Consider the following 20,987-nt stretch of genomic DNA (forward strand, 5'->3'; position numbering starts at 1 on the left):
AGACCCCATCAACGTGGAGGGCTTGCTGGTAAGCCCCGGGCGGGCGGGGGTCTCCAGGGCCGGCCACCCGGACCGTCCTGGGGCTGCCAGCCTCCCCGGTGGGCGCTGCCGGTCACGTGCTGCCCACCGCTCCCCGCCTTCTCCTTTGCACAGCTCCCAGGTGGTTCGTCGGCCTCCGGCGCTTTTCCTGGGGCTCTAGAGCCGACGTCGGTGGGCATTGCCCAGCTTGGCGCCGACAGTCCTCGGCTGCACCCTAGGTGTGTCTGCGGTCTGGTCCGATTGCGCTCACGAACCCCGACTTGCCTGCAGCCCTTTCAAACCTCACGTTTCCCACCCCGCAGCTCCCTCTTCAAATCACCTTCAGTCCTGTTTGACGTGGAAAACAAAAACGTTCCCGTGGCCTTCCTGCACAGGGTTAATTTCCTCTGCACTCCATCTCGCTGCTGTGGTCCCCAGGGCCTTCTGGGCCCCCAGTGCACCTTTTCCCATTTCCCCCCATGTTTTCAACTTCTGTGCTGGTTTCTTTCCGCAACTAAATAGTAGTGATTAAACTTGTACCCAAGTCATTAGCCCGGTCTCCATGCCAGATAGTTTAGTATCTCGTTGAATTCCTCTGGAGTCCTAACAGAATTCTTGTTTTACAGAATCCAAAAGTAGACTGGGAGATGTTAGTTTTCCGTAGTTAAGTAGTGAGTGGAAAAGCCTGGGTTTAACCTCCCAGTGTCTGGCCTCACAGTACCAAGTGGTTACTTCTAAGGCTGTGTCCGAAATCCATCCCTGCCTTGAAGATCCCGCCTTAAACCCGCATCTCTTATCGCTACTGGAGTCTTCCCCTTCAGAGCCAACCTCTTGGTTAGGCCTGACTACGTCTCAGGCCGCTCTGGTTACCAGACACATTTAGAAGACTGTCCTACCCAAGGTCACCCACAGCTTTGTCAGTTCCAGTGGCAATTTCACCCTTTTATCTTTTGAATTTTGGCACAATTAACCACTCTCGTTGGAAACTTTCTCCATGGAGTGTCACGGGTGTCACATGCTCTTAGTGTTCGATCCAGTTCCTCTTCCCTTCCTTACGTGTTGGTGTCATTCAGGGTTCTCCGACCTCTGTAGGCTCTGTGCACGTGGGGTCATGCCCTGCTCCCATGGCTTCTGGCGCCATGTCTACAGGTGATCTTAATCTTCCGTACCAGTGAAAGCTCTGAGCTCTCACTATGGGAAAACCGCTTAATACTGCATGAAATATCAGAATATGCACACGTGAGTCGCAGATACCCACTCTGGTTTTTTCAGTTCCATGTCAGAAAAACTCCCAAATCAATACATTCAGCTCAGAGCTTCCCAACTGTGTACTAGACAGCCCTGCTTAGATTTCAGATGCATGGATCTCAAACGGAATTGCTTGTTGCCTAAGCAAGGAGCAACTTTGCCACAGTCTTTATTAACAAATAGCACCACACCCACCATGTTGCCCAGGCCAGTGTCCTAGCCCTTGTCCTGCCTTCTCCCTTCAAACTGATGCCTTCCAGTCTCCCAGTCTAGTTAAAAATACATCAGTACCTGCCTCCTAGAACTATCCTCTGCCTTTCAGGGGTCCCTTTCTAACCATTTTCCTGCATCCAGGCTCACACCTCACTTTCCGTCTGTTAACTGAGGATCTTTTTTTTTTTTTTTTTTTTGGAGGGGTTTTCACTATAGGTTCCAATGGAGTGTGGTCATGCCACAGTCCCTACTCCTCCATTTCTCCACCCTGTCAGGATCTGAGGCATTCATGCACATGTGTCCAGCATGTTTTTTAGCTTTTTAAAGGGGGATTTTTTTTTTTTTTTTTTTTTGGAGAGGTTTTCACTATAGGGCACATGCGCTCACCAGAGAGACATAGACAGAAAATGAGAAATCACCCCCCAGGGGGGATGGTCACGCCGCAATCCCTTCTCCATTCTCCCCTCGGGATCTTGGGCACGCACGCACGCACGCGTGCCTGGCATGAGTTTTAAGCCACTGGGTCCGGGATGCGAACCGCGGTCGACTACATGGGAGTCCGGCGATGTAGCCATTACGCTAACTGCTGGTTCCCAACTGAGGATCTTTTTAAAGTGTGTTTCTCATCCTGTCATTTGGCTGAAAGAATTTATGTGGTTCCCTAGTGCTCTCAGGATAGAGTAGGAACTGCTTAACATAATGTGGCCCCTGGGTTTGCCTTTTGTGAACTGCTTGTGGCCGCGTTTTCCATGGTTTGCACATCCTCCCCCATCATGCATTGTGTTTTCTCTGGGCTGAACTCCACTCCCTGCGTGATACAACACCACTTTCCAAAGACGCTTTTTCTTTTTTCCTAAACACATGTTTCCTTGTTCACTCCTACAATGTTTCAGGTCCCAGTTTCGAGGTCACTTATCAGAAGAGCCTTCCTTAATCTCTCAAGGCTGGATCAGGCCCCCGTGTGCTCTCAGAGCACCCTGCACTTGCCCACCTGACTCTAGTGAGTGGCCCTTGTGTCCAGAGTGCAGCAACTCTGTCCATTTCATTATTTTATCTCCAGGGCATTTGCTGCCTCTCAGAGTAGCTGAAAGAAGTAGGGACCCTTCAAGGGCTTAGGTGAACGAGCGTTTACTTTCCTGCCCAAAAAACGGCCATTCGGGAGACCAACAGCGTAATGGCTATGTCGCTGGACTCCTATGTAGTCGACCGTGGTTTGAGTCCCATACCCGGTGGCTTAAACTCACACCAGGCACGTGTACATATGTGCCCAAGATCCCCAGAGGAGAATGGAGGAGAAGGGATTGCAGCATGGCCATCCCCCCTGGTGGGTGATTTCACACTTTCTGTCTGTCTCTGTCTGGCGAGTGCACGCGCCCTATAGCAAAAACCCCTCAAAAAAAAAAAAAAAAAAAGCCATTCGGACACCTACCTCAGTGTTTTTTTGTTTGTTTGTTTGTTTTTTTAAGTGGGCAAGTGACTAGTGTTTAATAAGCTGTGTTGCTGAGAGAAGACTAGTTATGTATCTTGTTGAGTGTTTGTTGCCTGGATAAATGGCTTAAGAGCTGTCAGGAATTGTGAGAAGGGAGAAAATAGTAATGGCTGGAGGTATTAATAGAACTTAGTCTGCACATTAAAAACCAGGAAATGCAAACGGATGGGAACACAGTCACCTTGGGAAGGGGTGTTTCCCAAGCAGTGAGTTGGACAAGGGGCATTGGTACTCCTCTAAGTAACTCCCCAATTCAGACACTATTTAGAATTTTAGTCCCTAAAATTCACCTGTGCTTTTTTTTTCTCCTGTCTTTCAAGAAGTTTCTGAGGTCACATGAAGCTACAGCCAGCAGTGTTAGGGGCAAGGGATAACATGTCCTTCGAGATCCCAGGTTTAGAGGGCGAGGGCTTAGATGTGGGGTTCGGAGCAGTGCTGAACTAGTTTGGACCACAAGAAATGCCACCTCGGCCGTGCCGGGCTGTGGGTTCTGAGAGCTGTGCTCGTCCAGGCGCTGCGAGGGCCTTAGTGGCTTCCAGTTCAGAGCGCCTGTGGATGTGGGGTGCCTGCCTCTGAGGCATCTGCTGGGATACCCCCAAGGTACACCGTTTCCTGGTTCAGAGGGGAAAGTGGTGAATGTGGTGGGAGGCTGTTTTCCCGCTTCCGTTGGCAGAATACGTGGGGAGGGGAAGGCAGCCCTTCCCCTTGTCTGCCTTAGCGAGCCTGGTTCTGAGCCCGCCTGTGAACCGTGTCTGGATGACCGGAGGAGGAGGGGGCAGAGCAGGAAAGACGCCCCTCTGGAATACACCTACGTATTCCAGATGACACGTTTGCAAGTCACTTGTCAACTCGCTTTCAGGGAGTAGCCAGACATATCCCCCGTCCCCAAGACAGGCATTCCTAGCCTCATGTTGCACCCTGGCGGGTCTGCTGTTCCTTTCAGTCCTGTTGTCTCTTTGCTAAGTTAACTTTTTGTATCTTCTACATTAATTTCCAGTGGGATTCCATCTCAGTAGAATTATTCCTTACAAGTTATCTAACATGCTGTTGACTTGTCATAGGTGATAAGGAAATCCTTGTGCACAGGATTCTGGCACTGACGGAAACAGCTGCCTCACTGCTACCTTGCCTCAGGCGTCCCCATAGTCTCCAGGCCATTTGCCATTTTGCTGCCATATTTGTTTCTTTTTCCCTCAGGGCATATTTCTTTTTCTTTCTTTTTACCTGGTAAACATTATATTTAAGATAAAACTTATTTCTTCTCTGGAGCTGGTACTTGTATGCACATTCAAGACAAGATCAGTAAGGATGACTAGTAAAGACCCCGCAGGAGCCAGCAGTTAGCGTAGTGGCTATGTCGCTGGACTCCCACGTAGTCAACCGCGGTTCGCGTCCTGGACCCGGTGGCTTAGAACTCACGCCGGGCGCGTGTGAGTGCGTGCCCAAGATCCCAAGAGGAGAATGGAGGAGAAGGGATTGCAGCGTGACCATCCCCTCTGGGGGGCGATTTCTCGCTTTCTGTCTCTCTGTCTCTTTGTCTGTCTGGCGACCGCATGCGCCCTATAGCAAAAACCTCTCCAAAAAATAAAAGACCCCGCAGAAGGGGCCTGTCGCTGGACTCCCACGTAGTCAACCGCGGTTCGCGTCCTGGACCCGGTGGCTTAGAACTCACGCCGGGCGCGTGTGAGTGCGTGCCCAAGATCCCAAGAGGAGAATGGAGGAGAAGGGATTGCAGCGTGACCATCCCCTCTGGGGGGCGATTTCTCGCTTTCTGTCTCTCTGTCTCTTTGTCTGTCTGGCGACCGCATGCGCCCTATAGCAAAAACCTCTCCAAAAAATAAAAGACCCCGCAGAAGGGGCCAGGCGTGTGGTGGTTAACGCACCTGGGTCCCACGTCGCCAGCTCTGCTGGTTGAGTCCCAACCCGGCGTTTCACTTTCCCTCTCTCACTGTACTTAGATTCCTAAACCATGAACTTGACGTAGTTCCGTTCTGTAGTTGGTGATTCTCCAGACTCCTTAGCACGACTTTTCTGTGATGCCAGCACGCCCTTCCAGCTTCGAAGTCAAGTCACATCGACACTGCCGCACAGCGGTGTTGTGGAACAGCCATGCGGTTCACACCCTCACACTTCGTGCTTCATCTCCTGCCCGGGAATCCTGTCTTTCTCCCCCTCCCTGGTGCTTCTTATTCAGTCAAAATCTAGCCACCAAGGCTCAGCTGGGAGCCACCCTCCCCAGAAGAGAAGCCTGTGATCGCCCTGTGGTCTGGAACATCCATCCATGGTACACTCAGGGACCTCACTCACCCACTTTGTCTCTCGGGGCCAGTTTCTTCCCTTAGCCAGGACCTAGCCTGAGGGCAGCCTGTGGAGACATACGCCATCTTCGAACCCCTTGTCCCCCCTTGTAGGGTTAAGATGAGTGTGTACAAGGTTTCATCATAAGATTTGATTTTATTTTTTACAAAAGGCAATTTCTAAGTGTGTTAGAAATGTTACAGCCAGTTTATGCAAACTTTCATAACTCGCTGGTAAAATGGTGAGCATTGATAATGGGCTTGCTGCTAATTTTCTGGTTGGTTCAGATATTTAAAAGAAACTTATTTATCTAATGCCAAAGTATCTAGTAATCCACAGCGTGCATTATTTCCCACTATCAGAAATGCTGCTGTTCTTCCTTTAATTCAAATGGGAATTCGTGGCTGCCTGGGAAAGTTGTGAGGACAGTTCTTGGGAACCGCTCGTTGGTGTGGACTTACCGTCCACCGCCGCTGCGCTTTCCAGCCAGGGACAGAGCTGGAATGATCTTCTCGTGCCTTTCATGTTCAGTCCTCACACAGTCAACGTTTAATGTCTGCGCGGAATAAATTCTCATGTTTACGTTCTTATTCTCCATCACCCTTCCTTTCTATCTTTACTACTTCCATACTTAAGGGAGTCCATGCATTTTGAGAAATTTAAATCTATGAACATTGTCAGGTGTGATTAGAGTTAGAAGAGACCTAATGTGGAAGGACTGTTTTTCTCACACCAGAATTACTACCTTAGGGTGAGGAAAACACAAACCTTTACGTTATAGAGTAAAATGCTATTCATTTGCATTGTTGTTTTTAAATTGTTAAGTTAAATTTTTATATCTTTCTTTTTTTCCAGCCATCAAAAATAAGGATTAATTTAGAAGATAATGTACAGTATGTGTCCATGAGAAGTAAGTTGATTCCTGAGTAGGTTTTAGGTTTCATAGACTGAACTTCATATGATTAAAATGATTTACTTTAAACATGTACACATTGATGAGAAACTGAAATGAAATGTATTATTTGTACACTGAAATGTACAGTTTGGACTTTTCATATAAAAACTCCTGAGAGTGTGGGTTGAATAACTATAGGTGGCAGTTTATTCTTCATTGCCTTGAGAATATGTCATTTTTAAGATTGCACCGTGTGTGTAAAGATATTTTCCCAGGGTTCCTCTGGTGAGAGAAATCCCTTCTGTCATCAGCAGGTCGAAGGCAGCTGGGCAGTCGGCGGGACAGTCTCCCCCTCTCGTCTCCTCGGGCTCCCTGTGCGCCTTCCTCGGACTGACGTTGGTGATGTCAGATGTCAGTTAAAGATGTTAGTTACTAGTGCCAGATCCTTCTGGAAATCTTGGGGTGTTTTTTTTTTTTATTTATTTTTATTTTTTTAAGAATTATTTTAATTTGACAAGAGAGGGACAGAGAAAGAGAGAATGAGAAAGCAAGCCGCCAGGTTCAGGACTCGAACCACAATCGGTCATGTGGAAGTCCAGTGCCCTTAACCAGTATGCCAAGTGCCGGCCCCCCTTCTGGAAATCTTTAGGGTAGGTGGCCCCACTCCTGTTTCCTCTCAGTGGATGGATAGTACGTAGACGCCCAAATACAGATCTTATAAATATTGACTCTGGGTATTTCCTCAGCCCCTGCCAGTCTCACCTGTGCTTAGTCACCAGGTTTGGTCAGCTTTCCCTTTGAAGTGTCTGTTTCATCCGCCCCTACTGCTCCCTCAGGATGGTGTCTAACATTTACTGAGCTTATGCCTGCGCTGTATTAAGCTCTTTGCATGAATTATCACAGCAGCCTTTCAAAATATAGGTACGGGTTATAGTTCATACTTTATAAATGAGTAAACTGGAGCCCAGAGAGTTTAACTAACTTGCTCAGAGTCAGGGTTCGATCCCATGCCTCTCAAGAGCCCACTCGGTCTTAACCACTTTGTTAGACCACTTCTTGTTCATTGTCTGACTCGCTCAGAAACCGAAGTGGTGGGACAGCGAGACTTCTAAGTGGGCTGCCATTTAGACAGTCCGTGGATTAACCCACACACTCTAGCATGATTTTCCCAGTACAGAAATAAGATGATGATAGTCAACTGAAATCTTCAGTAATGCTCAATTATCTGTAGAGAATATTTGTATAAAATTTATGAATACCTCATATCGTTAGAACAAGGCGGTGGGGAAATCGGTAGACAGTGCCTTGGAAGGTCAGTTCTTGCTCAACGCCGCAACCTTGTCTTCTAGCACTTTGCTGCCCTCTTCCCTTGGTGAAGCCACCCCATTCTCAAAATGCCACTTTCCTTTATACTTGTTGTTTCCCCTGCCTCTTCAGCCTCCCCCGTCTGTCCTTCTGTCCTCTGTTCCCAGCACGCTCCCATTAGGAGGCCTTTCCGATTCCCTCTCCACTGAAGGGTTCATGTCATTTCTCAAGAAACTTTAAACACCTCTCTTAGCACTTATTCAAGTTTATAATAGAGTTCCTTACTGGACTGGAACTCTTGTAATTTGAAGACCTTTTTAATTATATTTGTATCTAGGTGACAACAACTGTCGTGTCAGAGGTGTTTAGTTATATTTGTCTTTTTAGAAAATCAGCTAGCATTGTAGGGATGTTCTTTTTTCTGAGTTTATAAGACCATGAGTTATTAGGAATGAATATAATTAAATATACTTTCTAAAATTAGAATTACTCATTTGTAATCTTCTAAGGTTTTTTAATAGAATTGTGATTTCTACTTTAAATTAAAAACTCTTGAATTCCTACTTTACTGCTGTTTGATCTTGAGTATAGTAGCATGCTCCATAGAGAAGACATTTATATTTGAAAGTACTTTTGCTCTCGGAGTAATCACTAGTGGTCGCTAAATGAAAAGCCATTGTCAGGGTCCCCAGTACGGGCAGTTATGATGAAGGTAGGATGGAAACCTGACCTGAAGCGCACTGATTGTGGTGTGCTGTGGGAGGAGAGGAGAGGAGAAACCACATCTTCCACACCAGGATGACAACTGAGTTGTTTAAAATGTGCCTGTCCTGTGCAGACTAAGCCATCAGAACCTTTTTAGGATCAAGCTGGAAAGGCTGAGAAGAAAATAAACATACTCAGCAAGTGCGTGACGTGAAAATCTCATACACTGTGTGAAGTTGGTGGGGACCTCCCCACACTCACACAACCTGGAGAGCGGTTTAGCAGTACATACCAAAAATCCTTAAAAGACAGCTTTTTAATTCAATTCCACATTGTGAATTTTATCTAAAGGGAACAGTTACGGATCCCTACAGTTACTGAGCAATCAGGAGGTTCGATGAAATATTATGCAAAACAGTACATTTGGAGACTGTGAATTTTCATTATTGGGATAACTTCAGATATTTCGTGCAGTTAAATACAGTTATTGAGAACAATGTCAGTGTACATTTGTTGCCATGTTAGGACGTTCACAGTATTGAGTTAAAAAGGCATGTTATAAAATGGAATGTTCCTATTTTTGTTTTTAAAATTTCTATATATACATTGACACACAAGTGTGTATGTGTGTTGAGGGAGGGGTGTGTGATTGAAAACACAAAACTGTCATTGAGTGAGGAAATTAAAGGGATTTTTTTTCTCTTCGTTTGCTTCTCTGTTACTTTAGCATAATGTGTATTTTTAAATATTTTGTTATTTTTTTATTTAACTTTTTATTTATTGATTTATTTGACCAGAGAGGGACAGAGTGGGGGGGGGAGTGAGAAAGCAAGCTGTCAGCCATATGAGAGTCCAGGGCCCTTAACCATCACATCACCTGCTGGCCCAGTATACTAAATATTTTAAAAAGGAGATAATAACTACTTTTTTTTGAAGGTACATCATAATTGTCCTAATGAAAGACTAGTTTGAGCTCTTTGAAACACTTATCAGGCAGGGTTACACCTGATATGGATTGAAACAATAAAAGCCAAGTCTTTGCCTTTGCTTTCTAAAGAATTTCTTAACTTCAAGACAAAATGAGAAACTTAATGTTAGAAGTCACTTCTCATCCTACTCCTGAGAGTGGTATGGGTATAAATATAAACCCGTTATTTTGTCTGGTAAGATGCAGTGTACTTCTGCAAATCTGTATGTTCGATGGAAACTCACCGCGTATTTCAAATACTCCTTTAACTAAATTCAGAGCCTTTGTTTAGGCCTGGGAAAGGCCAGTTCATTTTTCATTCAGTTTGAGAAGTTCATTTTCTAGAAATTACCTATGATTTGGCCAGTGTGTGGGAATTTCTGTAGTTGTCTGTGTTTTCTGATCAAGAGGAAATGATTTTTTAAATGACTTGAGAGATGTATTAAATTTTTACAAATGTGTCTATTTTGTTTCCCAGAAGCTCTAAAAGTGAAGAGACCTCGTTTTGATGTTTCACTGGTTTATTTAACTCGAAAATTTATGGATCTTGTCAGATCTGCCCCTGGCGGCATTCTCGACTTAAACAAGGTTGCAACAAAGCTGGGAGTGCGGAAGCGGAGAGTCTATGACATCACCAATGTCCTCGACGGGATCGACCTAGTTGAGAAGAAGTCTAAGAACCACATTCGGTGGATGTGAGCTGGTTTCAGACTTTTCTTGGCTTTCCGCCCTTCTCATTAAGTGACAGTAGATATTAACAATGTTGTGACACTATAAAACCAAAAGAAAAAGACTTCAAAAAAGGTTCTGTAAAGTTTTCTTGCGTTGTCCCCCAAAGTACACGAGTTTTGTTTTTTTTAAGTGTTTCCTCAATGCCAATTGATGATATTGGGGAGAATCCCTTGATGTAGGACAGTGGTTTTCACAGGTATGCGACGACCCCAAGACCTCCTATCCCAGGAGCCCTAGGTCAGTGGTTCTGGAGAAGGCAGGTACCCCGTGACTGTGATGCAGTTGGGCTATGGACCACACTTGGAAACACAGCTCCCTGAATATCTAGAAAACAAAACAAAAAGCAGACTTAATGCCTAAAAGACAGTTACTGAAGACTTCATTCACATGATCAAGAGGGATCCCTTGGAAAAATTACCTTATGACATAGATGTGGATAACGCTATGTGTATGTTTGCACACATACTCTTAAGGAAAACACTGGTATTCTTAGGCTAGGCAGTGTTTTGGATCAGGAAGAAACAGTTCTAACAGCATGTAAGTGTATAAGTGGAAGTATGTACTTTCAGGCAAATGAAACGTACCAACAAGGGTCATAAAGTGTTTCTACATAACCTAGTTACTAGAGGACAGGTATTTATCAAGTTCGTTTTTTTTCAGTAGTACAGAAATAGAGTTGAATTCTAATTTGAACATATTTACTAAATGATATTAGAAAATACTTCAAGGGTTCATATCAGGTAGTGATGAGACTCAGACATGAAAAGTAGCAAGAATGGGATAAAAGATGAAGGTGATGGCCTTTCCCCTATTTAGTTTCCATACAAATTGAAGGAGAAAGTGAGTTTCCATTGTTGCCTGGTCATATTGTAGTAGCCACTAATAACTGAAGAAAATAGATCTTTTAAGAATGATGAATGCAGCCACTATGTTCACGTAGGGTGTACACGGGAGGGAAGAAGTCAGAATCTTGGCAGAGGAACTCACTCAGCCCGTCCTCGGTTTTCATGTGTATAAACTAAAGCACTGAAAAGTGCCTCATCAGGTCAGGCTGTAGGTAGGGCCGCGGCTTCGGCTGGGTACCGTTCATCTTAATTCAGTGTTCCGTCGACTTCGTTAAGCTCTCTTTGCCATTATTAGTTTCTGTAGGACTGTAATATATTTTTGAAGATATCCCTGTGTAAGGTGATGAACTGTAAGTGGGGAGACATAACAGTTTGTGTACGGGAAGAAGAGTGGCTGTCCAGAATACAGAGAAGCAGCAGTTACATCAGAGCCCCTAGATTCTGTCTGTCTGTTGTGGGAAACACCTGATGGGAAATGTTTGGAGGAGTTCCAGCAACCTAACTTGTTATTATTCTGTGGGTGTTACTGATGGTGATTTTTTGTTTGTTTTTAAAGAGGGTCTGATCTTAGCGATTTTGGAGCAGTACCCCAGCAGAAGAAGCTACAAGAGGAACTTTCTGACTTATCAGCAATGGAAGATGCTTTGGATGACTTAATTAAAGATTGTGCTCAGCAGTTGTTTGAGTTAACGGATGACAAAGAAAATGAAAGATATCCTTTAAGTCTGTACATTTTTAAAATTTCTGTTTCCAGAGCAGATTACTTCAAGTAGTAGGGTCAGCTCGGGGGTTTAGTTTACATATTAAAATAGAAGGTTAGAGCATAGACATTAAAGCAAGTGAAAGTTGGAGAGTGTAGCCTCAGACATAAGCAATGTGCTATTGGTTTTATCTCCTGATGTGGTGTTTCTCAGTAGTACAATAACAGAGCAGACCAGAGCTGCCGTTTCTGCTTGAAATAGTGGAGCATTAGTGTTTTGTAGTCTGAATTCTACTGTGTTTTTCTATACAAACATGTGTCATAACTTCTCCAAGCCAATTAAAAAGTAATACAGTATTTGTTAGCTTCTGTAAAGTTAAGTTTTCCCTAATTGGTGAACTAAAGTTTGTTTCTGGAACTCAGTGAATTGTCATTAGAGTGGTAGGTACTTAAAAGTCCACATAGGCCCAGTGGTGCTGACTGTCAGTACTCTGAGTGCAGTGTCTCTGGGCCTGGTGGGGGTACCCGTCTGGTTTCCACCCTCTCTTTATGCCATCCTGTTCCGTATGGCATTCTTAGGATGTCACCAATTCCAATCCATTCCATATGTCAAATTTATGTAAACTCTCTACAGCAGTCAAAACTCTTACTCCCACAGTGCAGTTGTTAGAAGGAAAATTAAAATAACACTAGCGGAACTATATAGCCATTAAAAAGTATGTAGTTACAGAGAGAGAATGCTGGAGATCATTTAATTAATCATTTAATAGGTAAAATTTTAAGCAATGCAGTAAAACAAAATGGAAAAGGTTCAGGTAGTAAGGTGGGAAATAATTTTGGATGAAAGACATCCATCATATCTGACAGTCCTGAAAAACTTATCTCCTGGTTGTTTCTGTTTTCATAGGTCTTAGGGGATTTGTATCAAAATACTGAATTTGTCTCCCCAGAGTTATAGTAAGATCTAGCAAATGAACAGGGAATAAGGTGGGAATTTGAATATCTTCGTGAGTTGTGTTTGTGTTAGGTACTCAGACTGCATTAATATTTTCCTCCAGAATTGTCATAATTACAATAGTGTTGTTTAAAGGAATTCTTTGAGTTATAAACATTGTAAAACTCTTGGTAAAATATTCAGTATTGTACAGGAGATAAGAATGATTTATGAAGTAACTTACTAACTTAACTATGAATTTGCATCCCATAAAAACTAAACGTTCTCTTACATTACGCTTGCATTCATGGATTACAGGAGATGAATGATCTTCCCAGTAAGTCGTGCTGTGCTTAGAGCTCCTTGACCGATCTTTACACTAGCATATGTGACGTATCAGGATATTCACAGCATTCAAGCCTTCCACGAACAGATTGTGATCGCAGTTAAAGCTCCAGCCGAAACCAGGTTGGATGTTCCAGCTCCCAGAGAAGTAGGTAGCCCTGCGTTTTAAGTAGATCTAAACAGGGAGGGCTGACTGCTTAGGCTGTGCTCGGACAGTCAGTAATTAATAAATAGCCTTTGGGTACATCTTGGCTGTCCCTCTGATAACTGTTCCACAGTGCATACGTTTTAACTTGCTTTAACTAATATAACAAATAAAGTAGTCATTATCATGCTAAGCTGAGAAACCCAAAGCAGAAAGATACTGTAACTTCCTCAAGATCACACTGTAAGTGACAGAACCAGACCCAGGTGGTTTGGCTTCAGGGTTTGTTCTTCACCATTTTGTTATAATGCTTCTTAAAGAAATCACCAAGAACTGGCCTGTCTTCAAGTTTCAGTAAGTAAGATCTTACTTACTCGGTCTCAGCCAAGGCTCCGGGAAATTAATTTACTAACCAAACTCATACCAGACTCACAAATAAACTAGACCAGTTTTAAGGCACACGTTTGAAATGGAAAGTACAATTTCTGCAGCTGCAGCTGCTTAGCCCATTCTTTCCCTTGCAGGAAAGTTTGTATTGAGAGATAATTGTCTTCAGAAGGTTGCTTGGTAAGGATGGAATCAGAACCAAGGGATGTGGCCATTCTTGGGACAAACCATCAAGTCTGACAGCCTGGTAGACCCATCGGTGCCCATAGCGAGAGCCTCTTCATAGTTCTAGGGATTTGCTTCCCTCACAGTGAAGAATACTGTCACCACCCAGCTTTCCTTTTGTCCCTGGCAGACCACGGTTCAAGGAAGACCCTGTGCTACCTGACAGTGCACTGCAGATCAACTGTGGCACAGCCAACTCCGTCACATGCAGATGTGACTTCAGAGTGATGTTTCCTAGTTGTTCCATTTAAATTTAGAGACATGCCATGTATCCAAATAACAAAATAAGAGGGATTTTTATTTATTTATTTTTGAGAGGTTTTTTGCTATTGGGCGTGTGCTCTTGCCAGAAAGACAGAGAGAGACAGAGAGAAAGAGAAATCACTCACCCCCAGTGGGGATGGCCACGCCACAATCCCTTCTCCTCAATTCTCCTCTCAGGATCTTGGGCACACACACACATTTGCCCAGCATGAGTTTAGGCCACCGGGTCCCTGACTCGAATCATGGTCAACTACATGGGAGTCCAGTCTCATAGCCATTATGCCAACTGCTGGTCCCTAAAGTAAGAGTTTTATTTTTTTTAATAAGTACCCACTCATTTTTCAGCACATCTTACTTTGGAGCATGAGCCATTCTACAGAAACTGATGGCTTTTTCCCCCTCTGCTGTGAGCACCTCAGACTAATTGTCAAGTCTTGGTAGGCCTTTCTTTTTAAAGAATTACTAATTTAATTGTTTTATTATTATTTTAATTCTCTATAGGCCACATGTACTTACTAGAGGGAGAGGGGAAGTGAGAAAACAATCCTCCAGGTTCGGGACTTGAACTGCAGTCAGCTTTATGGGAGTCCAGCACCTTCACTACCATGCCACCTGCTGGCCCCCCTCTCTGAGCCTTTGGTCATGCCCAGGGCTTCTCTTAAGTCTCATGTTTTGTTCTTATTTTTTACATTTCCCAGATGGTACCTGCATTCGCCGGGGCAGGGGTAGGCAGGAAGGGTAGTCAGGCCCCAGTCCCTTCTCCATTTCTCCTTTCTGGATTTTGGGTGCACCTGGCCTGTTTCCCAAGCTGCCAGGTCCGGTACTGGAGCCGCATGGTCAGCCATGTGGAATCCAGCCTAGCCACCGCGACCTAGGCCGCTTGGTCAGCAGTTCTCAGAACAAGACGAGAACATACTGGGTTCAGTGGAGTCTGACCTCCCCGTGGCCTGGAGAGAGCTGTGGGCGCAGAGCAGGGGTTGGTAAGCCAGCCTTCAGGCCCAGTGCAGCCAGCTGCTTGTTTTTGTAAATAACATTGGAGGACAGCCACACGCCCGTTTGTTTAGATAATGTTTCTGACTGCTTTCATACCACAGTAGCAGAGTTAAGTAGTTGTGACAGGGACAGCAAGGGCTGTAAACCCGAAAAAATGAGCCATCCTGCCCGGGGCAGGAGTTTGCCAACCCAGCTGACTGCCCATCCAGAGCAACATATTGTTTTTTGTTTTATTTATTTATTTATTTATTTTTTATTGTTTAGAAATAACTTGAATTGTTTAGGCTTCACCATTCAAACCAGACCTGATCTAACACTCTAGAAACTGAGCATTCTAGCCCACCTGTCTTATACCCTAAAACCACAGCAAGGACAACAAACAAGGTCCCAAGACACTGAAATGCTGCTTCTTACCACTTTCCTCTCTTGCAAGGTCTTTGGGAGGTATAGAGCAGAGGGGCAGCTGGGTCCATAGCATCAGGTCTACCCATGTGCAAGGGGTGAAGTAGACTTTTACAGCTGAATCAGCTTCTGCCTATCATTCATAACGAGAACTGTTTCTGAAGAATTTAGTTTAATTCTCATTAGAGGCCCCCAATTTCCTGATAGTTTATGGAAACTTTTTTTTTTTGAGAGAGAGAGAGAAATTTCTGCTATAGGGCACGTGCACCCGCCAGAAAGAGAGACAGACAGACAGAAAGTGAGAAATTGCCCCCAGCGGGATGGCCACACCACAATCCCTTCTCCTCCATTTTCCTCCTGGGATCTTGGGCATGAAGGCACACGCATCCAGTGTGAGTTTGAAGCCAGCAGATCCAGGATTCGAACTGTGGTTGGCCATGTGGGAGTTCAGTGATGTAACTGCTATGCCATCTCCTGGTCCTAGAAATAGTGTTTTAAATAACCTTGAATAATTCTGAAGCCAAAGGATGTGAAAATCACAGTTAATAATAGTCCCTTACATGCAGTTCCTAACTTTTTCTTTACTCTTTATCACAAGGTGGGGGGAGACAGTATTCCACATCTGGGCATAGCCACATCACCATCCCCTCTCTTGCATTTCTCCATCCTGTTTGGATTTTAAGCACACACATACGTGCCCAGGATGGTTTTCAAGCCGTAAGGGCCAGGATTCAAACCATGATTGATTGTGTGGGATCTAATTCCCTTAACCATGAGGCCACAGGGCCATCCCAGCCTGTTCCTTTTTAATATTTCAAATCACATATTTTTTACTTGATCTTGTCCTCTCATTTCTTTCAACTGGACAAAAGCATATCCTTCCATTTGTCTCAGTGCCTCTTTGTTGTCCTGGGAATCTAAACATTCCCTTGTAAGAGACTGGGATTCTGGAGTTCTATGGCATCTACATGGCCTCCTTGAAGGAATCAGTGCCTTGAATGGGGAGAGATGGGCACCTGGGTCCTGAGGTATTATGTGATGGCTCTGAAACCGTCTCTCCGTCATCATATCCATCCTAACTGAACTGACTAGTGCTTTAATGTGACTACAGCTAAGAAGACAGTTTCCTTAAGTATATGGTAGGGAGGAAAGTACTGGAATTTAAATTTTCAGAAGAGTTTCTTGAAACTTTCGGGTACGTGAAAAAATGTGATGAGTTAATTCTCTCCTGCATCCTGGTGTTTCGTGTGCCCTTTGCTAGGACTCCATCACAGTGCATATAAGAAGCACCAAAGGACCCATTGATGTCTATCTGTGCGAAGTGGAGCAGGGTCACTCGAGTCGACAAGCGTCTGAAGGGGTCAAGGCCTCTTCGTCTGAAAGCAAAAACCCAGAGCACCCGAAGGAAGGTGAATATACCAACTTTGTGATTAGAAAATGTGTAGTTCTAATGAGTTTCAAGGATATGCAACTTTATGACCTTAGGATGTTTTTATTCTTCCTGCTAAAATAAATTAAGATATATATATAAAAAAGTAATTCTTACTGTATTTCAGACTATTTTAAAGCACTTTCATTATAGCTGGAGTCATGTGGTTTTGATTTTAGTGGAAATTTAGAACTGTAGTTGCTCCCATGGTGGTTCTCACTTGTGGTGGTCTTTGAATTGGGAAGACTTTTGGTTTGTTTGTTTCTTTTAAAGATTATTATTTTTTAAATTTTACTTTATTTATTTATTTATTTATTTATCTTAATTTGACCAGAGAGGGACGGAGGGGGATGGTGGGGGAGTAAGAAAGCAAGCCACCAGGTCCAAGACTCAAACCATAGTTGGCCATGTGGGAGTCTAGTGCCCTTAACCACCACATCACTTACTGGCCCCTGGGAAGACTTTCAAAAGCAGTCTCTGACAGTCACTGCTTCCAGTGACAAATCTGAGTTCTAGTTTATGCTCATGAAACTGAAAAAAAAAGTAGTTTCATGCTATTAACATAAGAATGAGGTTCTTGAGAGGAATCCCCAGTTTTATTTATTTTTTTAACTCTATTTATTATTATTATTATTATTATTTTCCAGTTTGATGAGAGGAGGAGGAAAGTGAGAAAGCAAGCCACCAGGTCCAGGACTTGAACCATGGTCGGCCATGTGGGAGCCCAACACTCGTAACCACCACGCCACCTACTGGCCCCCCCACGGTTTTATTTTAAGCAGTTGAATTGTATGTTTTGTTACCTCTTTTCCTTTAAACCTTCACTTACAGGAATTTCTCTCTTATGTGTTTTTTCAGAAGAAAATCCTCAGCAAAATGAAGAATTGCTGGAAGTGAGCAACTGATAGCATTTGAGAATTCGTGTGTTGAGAGGTTTTCTGGCATGTCCTCTGTGGATGAATTATGCATCAGATTTGATTCTTGGAGCAGTAAGTCATCCGGGAAGTGCTCTCCTTCTCAGCTGGTGGCAACGTTAGGTCAGGAGTGTCTTTGGGTAGTTCCCTACCAGGAGTACTGGGTAATTAAGGTTTTCACACTCAAAACAGCTCTTTTTATCATTGTTCACTGCGCTGTCAGTGAAATACACATCTTGGTTCCTGATGTCTTGGTTCCCATCTTGGTTAATCTATGTTGTTGAACTCCCACATGGCTGAGATGTGGGTTGAAATAATTTCGTCTTAAAGAGGATCATGAAAACAGACGACACACCCGAAGCAGACAGTTCTCCGTGGACTCTCCTCGCTCCTTCGAGGCTTATGTCACTAAAGAAATTGCCTTACACTGGGTCGTGTTTGCAGTTAACTGATTCATGTTTGACAGGTGTACACGCGAATCTAAATGTGATGTCTTTGTATATATCTGTATAAGGTTTAGGTACCTACAGTATGTCTAAGTGACACTTTTCACTTGTACAGCCAAAATAATGTATATATGAAAGTGATAGACAAATTCTCTAATTTCCTCTATTTCTATAACTTATTAGAATCCTCTGGATGAGGGTTAGAGGAAAATTTTCCCAAGCTTCTACATGTAGAAGTATCATAAATATGCTATACATCTGAGTTCATGGATTTAATGAAAATATTTTATACAGTTCCCAGTGCTGATGTTGAAGTCAGACACTTCTCGCTTTCAAGGTGTCTGCAGAGATACTGTCCCAGCAGCTTGGTGGCCTGCCCTGACACTTCAGGGGCAAGTTGTAGAAACACCCTCAGGTAACAGTTTAGTTCATTGTGAGACATAAATTCAATCATGGAGAAATGGGAAACTACCTGCAGCTTTTTGCAAGCAGATTTTATAGCCGCTCCTGAGTGCAGCGCTGCTCGCTAGTCCAAGGGGTGTGACTCAGGGTGGTTCGCAGCCTGCCCTCTCTCCAGCCCTGTCCCACGTTTCCACATACCTAGCTATCTCTACCTCATTGGGTAAGTCATTTACCACTCTGTGCCTCAGTTTACTCAGTAGTTTACCATTAGACTGTGAGCTCCTTAGGGACTTCGTCGTAATCATTGTTATATCCCAGCGCCTTGCACCCATCAGAAGTGCTCAATAAATGTTTGTACAAATCAGTGAATCAGGTGAATTGTAAAACTAGACTAATGTACCTGGCTTGTCTGTCTTATAGGATTGCGGTGTCATTTGAATTCATATTTTAAACCTCTCATGCTTTCAAAGAAAAACGTGAAGCGATTTGAAATTAAGACCATGTATAAAATGCTATAAAATAGAAATCCAGAATCAAAGTATTAGAAACAACATTCAGGATTCATATACCTCCAAGCCCCAGCAACTAACTGGCCTGTCCTCCCTCCACTGAGCACCAGCCTCTTCCTCCCTGTCTCCACTGGGCGGCCTCCAGGCCTGCATACTGCCATGAGTGCTCCTCTGGGGAGGGGCCGGCCTCTGGCTTTTCCTCACTCCCTCTTCTTTATACAAAATGTTGTTACTTGAAGTTAGCCAAGAAGAAGCTAGAGGGGGCATGTTTGCCCTCACGGGACTAGGTGGTAGGGTTTGACAAACTAGGGAGTGAAAGTGGAACAAGAGTAGGGTGAAAAATTAGGTTTTAGATTGACCGAAGTGAGGGTTTAGGCCAGTGGTCGTGTGTGGTCGCGTTCTCTGCGAGGATCTGAGTTGTGCGACAGACTCAGCGGGTGTCAGCTTAGGTGATGCCGTCAACCGTGAGAGTAGGGGCTCACCTATGAGAGAGTGGCAGAGGGGACCCGGGGACAGCTCTCTCCAAGGCTGAACTGAAGAGAAATACAGAAGAAAGATTTCTTTAGGAAGGAATGAGAAAAACGGTGGTGTCCCAACACAAACTCAGGAAGCATTGCTAAAAGTGACAGCAGTATTTCCGAGCCGTGCTTCCTTACCCGTGAAATGTGACAAATGTCCTGTTTTACAGGTTGTTCTGAGAGTAAAATGAGATCACGTAAGAAAAATCCTCTAAATCGTAGACATGTTACATAAATGAGGTCTCTCAAGTCACTCCCATCTCCTGGTGTCCCGTCGTTGCTTTGTAGGACTGCTAAGATAAGTGTCACATGAACTAGTTCCCCGACGCTCCCTCTCTCTGTCCCAAAGCTCAGGCCTATCTCTCTGTATACACCCAGTTGCTCATTTACAGAAACTTGCTGCCATGTTTCCCTCATGCCGAAGTGCAGCCTTGCCCAAGGCCTGCAGGCCAGCCCACAGTTGCCCTCCCACCCTCCTGGTCTCACCATGCAGGCCTTCACCCCCAATGGGTCTACCACAGTGCCTAGAGTACACGTTTGCTTCCCCACTGGCTTTTTCCTGAGGTTACCATCGTCACCCCATTCTGGACCTGGCCGAGACCATTCCCTCCATGTCGCTCTGCCTTGAGTATGGCTTCTCAGCCTGTGAAGCCTCCTTGTCCTCTTCAGTAGCTGCGCGTTTTCCAGCTGGCGTTGCCGTCTGTCTCCAGGGCAGGGACCCTGTTGGACATGTCCTGCATTTACATCACTCGCCATTGACTCACTGCTCGATCAGAAAAGCTATGCAACTACGTTTCACCCGACTCCCAAGAATTTAGAAGCAAGAAAACCCTGACTTTAAAATCATACCAATAGATGGGACCACAGATGTCATAATGGTTATGTCATTGGGCTCCCACGTTCTTGACCATGGTTGAAATCCCAGACCAGCAGTTTAAAACAACAGGCACATGTGCGTACATGTCCAAAGTCCCAAGAGGAGACTGGAAGAGAAGGGATTGTGGCGTGGCCTTCCCCCTGGGAGAGGGTTATTTCTCACTTTCTATGTCTTTGTCTCTCTTGCATGTGCATTTGCCCTATAACAAATCTCTCTTAAAAAAAAAAAAAAAAAAAAAACTGAATTTGCACTGGAGGAAAGATACTAAGGTATTACTCTGTACCAGTTTTGCGTGTCTAAAAGCAGAGCAGTCGTCCCTGATCAGCAAACGATGATCACTTTGTGCTGTGGTCCAGAGGGAGGCCTTTACATTCAAGATATCAGCCCCAGGAAAGCATATATTGGCTGACAAGGTGACGAACAAGATTAAATGAGCGATAGATCCCCTGAAGACTTTGTGGCCTTAAGATGGAACCAATGTTTTATTTAAACATGAGTAATCAGTTGTGTCTTGAAATCTCAGGAATCTGTCACAAGATTAACAAAAATGAAAATCAGAGTGAAACTACCTGGGACATTAAAATTCATCATACGATTGTGTTCAGAGCTGACTCCTCAATTCTGATAGCGATGGGCTCGCTCACCCCAGCCACCATGCCCAGCTGTGCCAGGCAGTAACCAGGATCTGAGGCAGTGCCTTCTGGCTTGATCTGCTCTTGAAACTTTTCTGGCCCCTAAAGACAGACCTGGCAGCTTGTTCACCTTGGACCCCATCCTCACAG

General features: G+C 44.3%; 1 protein-coding gene across 2 annotated transcripts; it reads left to right on the plus strand.

Annotated features, from left to right (window-relative positions):
- On the plus strand, positions 1–18,670 carry E2F6 (E2F transcription factor 6). Of its 2 annotated transcripts, none has more exons than XM_006140818.2 (7): positions 1–28; positions 6,122–6,176; positions 9,617–9,833; positions 11,272–11,427; positions 12,728–12,842; positions 16,372–16,519; positions 17,398–18,670. In XM_006140818.2, exons 2-7 carry the CDS (start codon positions 6,170–6,172, stop codon positions 17,442–17,444), a joined length of 690 nt encoding a protein of 229 aa, XP_006140880.1. In that variant the 5' UTR covers positions 1–28; positions 6,122–6,169; the 3' UTR covers positions 17,445–18,670. The 2 variants fall into 2 exon arrangements, with proteins under 2 accessions (XP_006140880.1, XP_027629284.1); XM_027773483.1 differs by having other exon boundaries at positions 9,693–9,833.
- The last annotated feature ends 2,317 nt before the right edge of the window (positions 18,671–20,987 follow it).

The sequence above is a fragment of the Tupaia chinensis genome, unplaced genomic scaffold (assembly GCF_000334495.1).
Source record: "Tupaia chinensis unplaced genomic scaffold, TupChi_1.0 Scaffold000045_1, whole genome shotgun sequence".
Classification (NCBI taxonomy): domain Eukaryota; kingdom Metazoa; phylum Chordata; class Mammalia; order Scandentia; family Tupaiidae; genus Tupaia; species Tupaia belangeri.